Source organism: Rutidosis leptorrhynchoides, chromosome 8 (genome assembly GCF_046630445.1).
Source record: "Rutidosis leptorrhynchoides isolate AG116_Rl617_1_P2 chromosome 8, CSIRO_AGI_Rlap_v1, whole genome shotgun sequence".
Lineage (NCBI taxonomy): Eukaryota > Viridiplantae > Streptophyta > Magnoliopsida > Asterales > Asteraceae > Rutidosis > Rutidosis leptorrhynchoides.
In genome coordinates this window covers 67,189,342-67,197,404 of record NC_092340.1, presented here as the reverse complement: position 1 = coordinate 67,197,404, position 8,063 = coordinate 67,189,342, and the positions used below count along the sequence as shown (strand labels likewise).

At 34.8% G+C, this 8,063-nt stretch overlaps 1 protein-coding gene across 2 annotated transcripts; it reads left to right on the top strand.

The window, feature by feature from the left end:
• The first annotated feature begins 256 nt into the window (after nt 1-256).
• LOC139861517 (BEL1-like homeodomain protein 8) lies at nt 257-4,908 on the top strand. Of its 2 annotated transcripts, XM_071849938.1 has the most exons (6): nt 257-444; nt 792-1,509; nt 1,639-1,937; nt 2,735-3,093; nt 3,240-3,300; nt 4,185-4,908. In XM_071849938.1, the coding sequence occupies exons 2-6, from the start codon at nt 834-836 to the stop codon at nt 4,611-4,613; spliced, it is 1,824 nt and encodes a 607-aa protein (XP_071706039.1). In that variant the 5' UTR covers nt 257-444; nt 792-833; the 3' UTR covers nt 4,614-4,908. The 2 variants fall into 2 exon arrangements, with proteins under 2 accessions (XP_071706039.1, XP_071706037.1); XM_071849936.1 differs by having other exon boundaries at nt 792-1,937.
• Nucleotides 4,909-8,063: the final 3,155 nt, after the last annotated feature.

Sequence of the window (8,063 nt, the reverse complement as noted above, 5' to 3'; positions counted from 1 at the left end):
TCATGAAAAGGAATGACATTATGGTTTGGAGTGGTTTAATAATATATTCATAAATATCGTATATTGTATATTTATACATTAGAAACCGAGTATATATGGTTGTAGATTAGGTTAAAGAACAGACGGCTACATCTATCTATACATAGTAAACTGGGATTATCACCTTCGCAATCATTGTCCTACAATACACTACCCTACCCTACCCTACTCTCCTCAGCTCCCTCTATAAACTCTACTTTTAACACTACTCTCCTCCACAAATATCCATCCATCCATCATATCTATCCATCTCTTTCTTTCCTCACACACTCACACACACACACACTCGCACACTCGCCTGTTTTTTACGCCACTTCTTTCACCGGCCAATTCTCCACCGCACACGGTGTCCAATCCGACCACTTCCTTCGACAACACCATCTTAAACATGATGTCCTGTCACAGGTATTATTTATCATGTTTCTTGCACATACAATAAGAATCAGTGAGTCAGATTTTTAACCCACTCACTATATTTCTCACCCCTGATTTTTCGGGCTTTATTTGATTTTGCGTGTACGTGTGTGTGTCTGTGTGTTTTAATTACTTCTGTCATTATTTGAAGTGTATGAATCTTTCCATTTAATATACTGTTTGTGCAACTGTGTGTTGTATTTAATATTTAATATTTAATGTTGTGATGTGATGTTAAATAGTTGTGTTCTTGTTGTATCTTAACTTTCAGTTTACAATTTTTTATTTAAATGATCCTATAAACAATTATTTTTACAATATTTACAATGTCCATGCAGGGATTATTGAAATTTATCTTGGTAAAAATTTAGTCTTTTTTTATGGAGATGAACAACTTGAGAGTGGAATCTCATGTAGCCCAAAAAAACCGGCGACACAAATTAAGATTTCAGCAAAACTCCGGTGACCTAAACCGCCAATATCCGTCACAAGACCACCCTCAGTTTGAACCTAAAGATAATATCATCCATAGACCCTTTTCATACAACCCTAATGTTTTTCCTTCAGAAATGCTTAATTCTGTTGCTAGAAATCCACATATTTTATTACCTTCGGGTCATGGTTTTGTATCTCATGATCAAGATTCTTGTCAAACTTCCGATTCGGGTTCGGGTATGGGTTTTTCTCGACCCGAAAGTGGTAGTTACTGTACTAATTTTCCATACGAACAAGATTGTAACATTTGGAAACCTGTTGTGAGTTCTCAACAACAAGTTGGTAGTGATCATTGGAATAATATTAGTTATTCGAATGCTGTTTCGATGAATATAGATCCAAGGAATATGGATTTGAACTCGGGTCATGGGTACCATCAAGATATGAATAATGTTCCAGTTTTTAGTTCTTCACCATATTACCGAAATACCCTTCAACAAGATCAGCAAGTTACACTTGCACAACACTCTCAAAGTAGAAATGGTTCAGGGATGAATCAGTCAATTCCATGTTGGATGAACACTTCAGGTGAACAAATCACAGTGGCTAACAGTACTCGAGGTTTATCTTTATCACTTTCATCAGTTCCACAGCTTAAAGATGATCAACCCATGTTAGAATCGGGTCAAAAAACTATAAAGTTGGATCCTTTACGTAATTTGGATCCTGAATCTGTGATGGGTGTTTCAGGTTTTGTTCATCGGAATATTGGGCCGCTTGGCCCGTTTACTGGTTATGCAACGGTTTTAAAGAATTCAAAGTATATGAAGTCTGCACAAGAACTGTTGAATGAGAGTTGTGATGTGGGGTTTCAAGAAGGGGTTCAATCATGCCATGATGTTTACTCTCATAAAATTCTTGAGGAAGAAATGAGTTGGGCTTCTGATTATTCAGTTGTGTCGAATGGTGGGCCAGATACTAGTGGTGGAAGCAGTTATGAGCCTGAATTTAATCGTAAGAAAGCCAACTTGTTATATTTGCAAGAGGAGGTTTGTTACATTTCCGTGCACTTGTATGTTATTTACACTACATTACGTACTTATATTTTGTGGTAAAAATGTTGGTTCATTTCGAATCATCATAAGATTGCATAGTGGTTGGGGTTCTGATATTTTCACTACACTAAATATCTGAGTTCAAAACTTACTTGCCTCATAACTTGAGGTGGTCAGAGGATGGGTTGAAAATGGTCACGGAATAATTTGGTTAGATTATGTACATCTGACTAAAAATACTCATCCTCTTTGTCGTTGGTAGTGAATAATTTATACTTTTGATTTTGTTGCTAGTGGTTTCGTCTACCTTGTTTACAGCTAGGGTTCATAGTATCCAAAGTGTATGACGTACTTATGAAGTAATTAATTATTGTAAACTACCCGCTCGATTCCGATCTTATTGTTCACGGTCAAAACATTGCGGTTAAATATATACAATCACTAAGAAATCTTATGTGGTATTGGGTTTTGTTGTTGTTGTACTAAGAAATCTAATCTACCCAATCTTTTTACAATTTTTGTAATTTTTAAAATACAATAGCTAAAAAGTTTTTGGAATTAGGGGTCATATTTATGAAACTTGATGTTTAGTTTGCCGCTTTGTTCCACTCTTTTGTCACCCATTAATAAAGTTTCAAACTTTCACCATTATTTCTAGATTCACCATATAACTTTTTTGTGATGGGCTCTAATGAATGATACAACTACTGTTATATTAATCTATTATTGATTTCTTATCACCATTTTTTCATTGATCTTAGTTGTGGTTTTGTTTTGTTTGGTTTCACAAGATATGCAGAAAGTACAAGGAATATTTGCAGCAAATGCAGATGGTGATTTCATCTTTTGAGACGGTAGCGGGGCTTAGTACAGCCACTCCTTATGTTTGTTTGGCTCTCAAGGCGCTTTCACGACATTTTCATTACGTAAAGAATGTCCTTTCCGAACAACTTTCGCAAATGAAGAAAACGATGGGAGACGGGTTGTGTAATGCAACAACTTCTTCTCAACTTAAATCAACCGATCATAGATTTGGGAAATCAGCCGGTTTCTTTGAATCACAACAAACTGTCTGGAGGCCTCAAAGAGGACTCCCGGAACGAGCTATTTCGGTTCTTAAAACATGGCTTTTCGATCATTTCCTTCACCCGTAATTCTCTATTTTCATTTAGTGTCTCGATATCATTAAATATAATGCATGCATTTGGTGATTGTTTTTTTTTTTTCGCTTTTGAAGCTTCATTGTTTGTTCCATGATATTTTGCTTAAAGTTTGATTGTACTATGTGATGTGAAGGTACCCTTCGGATGCAGACAAACATATGTTGGCTACTCAAACTGGCTTAACCAGAAATCAGGTTAGCAATCTTTTATTAGATTTCATAATTTCTAACTTGAATTCATAAACAATACATTACAAGGTTTATATAGAAAATAAGATAAGATGGCTAATCAAAAGACTAGTAATAACTAACAATATATGAAGGGCCACTTAAGAGCCATGGCAGAATATTGGTTAACATCTTTGACTCATTATCATTGACGGAGTTGCGGGATTTTTTATTTATTTATTTATTTATTTATTTGTGATTAATCATATATGCAGATGTAGATATAATAGAATTTGACAAACAATGTATCATGTGTTAATCACAAATATAGCATATGATTGTAGTTTGTTTTGATATGTATCTACACGTTGACTTATTATTTGTTTACTAATAATGTTGTTTTGACCACATTTTAATGATGACTTATTATTTGGTTACTAATAATGTTATTTAATTACCATCAAATAAGTCATAACTGATTCTTGGTCGCTATATAAGATATTAGTGACTAACAAATGGTCATTGTACTGACTAGTTTTAGTAATTTAGTCTATAATAGCCATCTTATTTTGACCAAATTTTAGTGATTACTTATTATTTGGTTACCAATAATTGTTTTTTAGTTACCATTAAATAAGTCGTCACTGATTCTTGGTCGCTATAAGACATTAGTGACTAACAAATGGTCATTGTACTGACAAATTTTAGTATTTTAGTCTATAATAGTTATAATAGTGTCTTATGACGGATTTGTAGTGACGAGACTTGACTTGCCTTAGTGACCAGTTTTGTGTTGTTAGTGACGAAATAGCCCTTGTCGCAAAAGTTTTTTTCTTGATGCAATATCAACTTAAAGAATATTTAATCTAATAAATGCTAATATGCTACTGATATGCTCTTTGAATCATCAGGTCTCAAACTGGTTCATAAATGCAAGAGTTCGTATTTGGAAACCAATGGTTGAAGAAATCCATACCCTCGAAACCAAAGCCTTGGCTGAACCAAACTCAACTAACCCTCAACTAGAAGGTGATCAAGACCCCACCCGGATGGACAACGGCTCGTTACCAGAATGTTCTAGAAACAACGGTGTAAGCTTAGCCGCAAATGAACCAAGTGATCATGTACGGAACTATGAGAAACTAGCCAGGACCGAGTACCAGATTCCTCTACACAACATGGACCGGTTTATGAGTGTCGTGCCTTACCCTTCAGCCACATTTGATGCAAGTGGATTGGGTCCTGTTTCACTTACTTTGGGTCTCAGGCAAAATGCTGAACATGTTCAACAAATGCGACAGCATTTTGGCGGTCAGTTGATTCACGATTTTGTTGGTTAGCTAGAGTTTTAGTTTTGTTGTTTATGGGCCGGACATAACTGTTGCAACAAAAAGAACCGCGGTAGGAGATAGAAGAGGATAAGGTTGGAGGATGCATGGTGAACACTAGTAGCTTTATATAATTGGTTTCCATTGCTTAAAAGAACAAAAAGACTGGTAGGTTATTTTACTTTCTTGTAATTTGGCTGTATTTTTTCTTATATGTAAGCTAGCAAAAATGCATGGAAAGGCTACAACTTTTTGAACCATATGTAAAAGGGTTCCTTGTCATATAAAAGATGTTTCAGTTTTCAAATGCATCAATTGTGTAGTGCATGTCACTCTACATAAAAGATTAAAATATATTATATACGGAGTACTAGTTTATGAATAGAACTCAAGTCATCCACAGACCCTATATGAGTTGATGAATACGTCATTAGAAAGATCCATCAATCTCTTGTTCAAGCCTCGTTTGACGCAGTGAATATAGAACATTTGTGTAGTTATAGATAACAGTGTTAGATTGTTTAGAACATAAATAAAAAAGTCATTTGGTCCGTGTAACGCAAACGGACTAGTCAAATACAGTAATTTTTTAACCGGCTAAAGTTTTTATCAAAACCACCAATCTCTTGTTCAAGCCTCGTTTGACTTAATAGACTTTTATGCGAGTATTTTTTTTGTATGGGAAGTGATATTTTCAAGCAAAACTCTCAAATAAATTACAAGAACAATAGACCCAATCTCACGTGTGTAAAGTATATGAAAGGTAAGACGTAGACAATTAATCATTCATCTATCATAGATATTTTAGATATTTCTAGATATTTTGAAGAATCTATCAATTAATATTTTTTTACCGCATTGATGTGAATGGTACGTACAAGTTCGTAGTACATTATTAGTACATGTATCATAATATATTAAAAGTTTTAAGGATTGGACTTCAAATGCAAGATTATTTAAAAAATTTAAAATGAAAATGTTTCAAACATCAATAAAAAGAGGCGATATGTTGTTATATGAAGGGGATAAAGCTATTGCACGACTTTGTCATGCAATGTTTGAAAGCTTATTATATAAAGTACATTGTTGTTGTTGTTTTTTTTTTTAGACATCACTCATGGTAGACTAAACAACCCACGCGTTCATCTCTCGTAGTTGCATAACCCGCCCCCAACTACTGCCATGGAGGAAACCCGGACCAATCTGAGAGCATTTGCCAATAAAACCCCCCTCCCCGCTGTCCCACACTAAGCGAAATGCGACCTGAGTGCAGTGGCGGAAATAGACACTTTTTCACTAGGGGCGAATTTTTTTTTAAAAACATAGCAATTTATTTTTTAGGAAAAATATGAAGGTTTTAGTCAAAATTTGGAGGTTTTTAGGCAAAATTTGAAGTTTTTTTTTTAGGCAAAATTTGATGGTTTTTTGATAAAATTTGAAGGTTTTGGGCAAAATTTGAAGAATTTTGGACAAAATCTTGAGACCTTAGGGGTAAATATGAAGATTTTAGCCAAAAAAAAATCTACTGGGTTCGAAACGAAAAAACCCTAATTTTTTGCACTAAAAAGAAAATTTCACTGGGGGCGGGTGACCCACTTGCCCCTCTTCATTTCCGCCCCTGCCTGGGTGGATACTTCAGGTAAGAGATAACATTGAGTGCAATGTTGCAGCCCAGCGAAGTCGAACTCCTGACCTCTCGCTAAAAGAGGCAGACCACTACCAGTTGATCTAGATGTTATCTACAACTCAATGTTAATAGATGAAATTAAACAACTGTAAGTGAAATAGCCATAGTTGGGCTAGATGTTATCTTGCGGCCAACCCCTCTAAATAATTACTATACTATCTAAAAGTCGAAACCCTGTAGAACTATTCATCAATAGTAACCAGGGGTATTTTCTTCATTTTACCTTCTTCTTTTTTGATCTCCATTGATAAAAGAAGCAACCTTTGTAAAAGAACCAACCCTTCAGTGTTACCAAAAGATGTCGAAAATAATTCTTTTTTACAAAAAAATCAACTACCTTTTTTTTTCCCAACGATAAAAGAGCAACTTTCATAAAAGGAACAACCCTTCAATGCTACCAAAATATGTCGAAAAACATTCTTTTTTACAAAATAGATCAACTAACTTAAAAAAAAGGAACGCTAAAAAAGCAACTTTCACAAAAGGAACAACCCTTCAATATTAGATGTCGAATTTTTTTTTTTTTACAAAATAGATCAAGACATTTTTTTTAAACGCATTCAAAACGGAGCCCCCGCCGCAAAGCGAGGGCTCCACAACTAGTTAAAAACAAGGGAAAAGTATATGAAAATGCATTGAACTTTCACTAAATTCCTATTGTATGCATCTAACTTTCAGATCTCCTATTGTATGCATTCAACTTTCTAAATTGTCCTATTGTATGTATTTAACCTGCTACAATAGGTAACCTTCTATTAGATATTTACATTATTAGTCCTTCATGTTTGTAAATCCTAACTTCATTGGTCCCTCATCATCTTCCATTCATCTTCATCCTCTTCCATTCATCTTCGTCATCGAGCAAGTTTAAATGGGTCGGGTTGAACCAAAACAATATATGTCCAGATTTAATTTTTTAATCTAACTTATACATATAATAGAGTTAAATAGATTAAAAGAAGTTTAGATTTCATCGATAACTCAATGTTCTAATTAAATAATATTCAGGAAGGTTTGTGGAAGTCTGGTCATCTTTTGATCCATTTGCTGTTATCAGATTTTGTGTTTTACCCATACATACTTACCACTTGACCCATCCACATTTGAGGGTCTTGAAACTATTTACAATCAGTAACTCACTCATATTCAAGATGAATGTTCATAACCGAGCGTTCTCTTTGCTTTGTGTTAGTGTAACAGAGCCATTAATGACCTGATCCTGGGCAACATCTATTGGATCGAAAAAGTATACCATTGTCTGCCAAAGAAAATACAAGTCAAACAGTCAAAAAAATGAACTATAAAAAATAAATAAAAGTAAAATAAGTTACCACAACCGAGTACCTGTTGCCAATGTGTAGGAGGATCCTCGGGTGCAGTGGACAGAACAAGTGCTTCATCGGTTTCGTGACGGCTTTTTTGAGGGTAAATTTCATCTGAGCTTCGAACCACCTGTGTTTTGGATTTGAAGGTTAAAATGGATTATGCTTTTTCAAGGTTAGCAGGTGGTTTGCATCGAAGCGGGTTCTTTTTGAAGATTATGCATTTTACTTCAATATGAGCACGGATTCGAGCTGTTTAGGCATGAATTTGGGGTTTGATTTAGGGTTAATGAATAATTAGGGATGGAGATGAAGGACAACGTTGAAGGAGATGGTAGGATGCTGGATGATGATGAAGGGACCAATGAAATTAGAATTTACAAACATGAGTGACCAATAATGTAAATTTCCAAAAATGAAATTGAGGTGATCTAAAAGGTTACCTATTATAGC

Excerpts from the sequence above, each read along its gene's own strand:
- LOC139861517 (XM_071849936.1), top strand. The coding sequence starts at position 834 with ATGGAGATGAACAACTTGAGAGTGGAATCTCATGTAGCCCAAAAAAAC. Across the intron at positions 1,938-2,734 it reads TGTTATATTTGCAAGAGGAG|ATATGCAGAAAGTACAAGGA; the intron begins GTTTGTTACATT and ends TGGTTTCACAAG. Across the intron at positions 3,301-4,184 it reads CTGGCTTAACCAGAAATCAG|GTCTCAAACTGGTTCATAAA; the intron begins GTTAGCAATCTT and ends TTGAATCATCAG.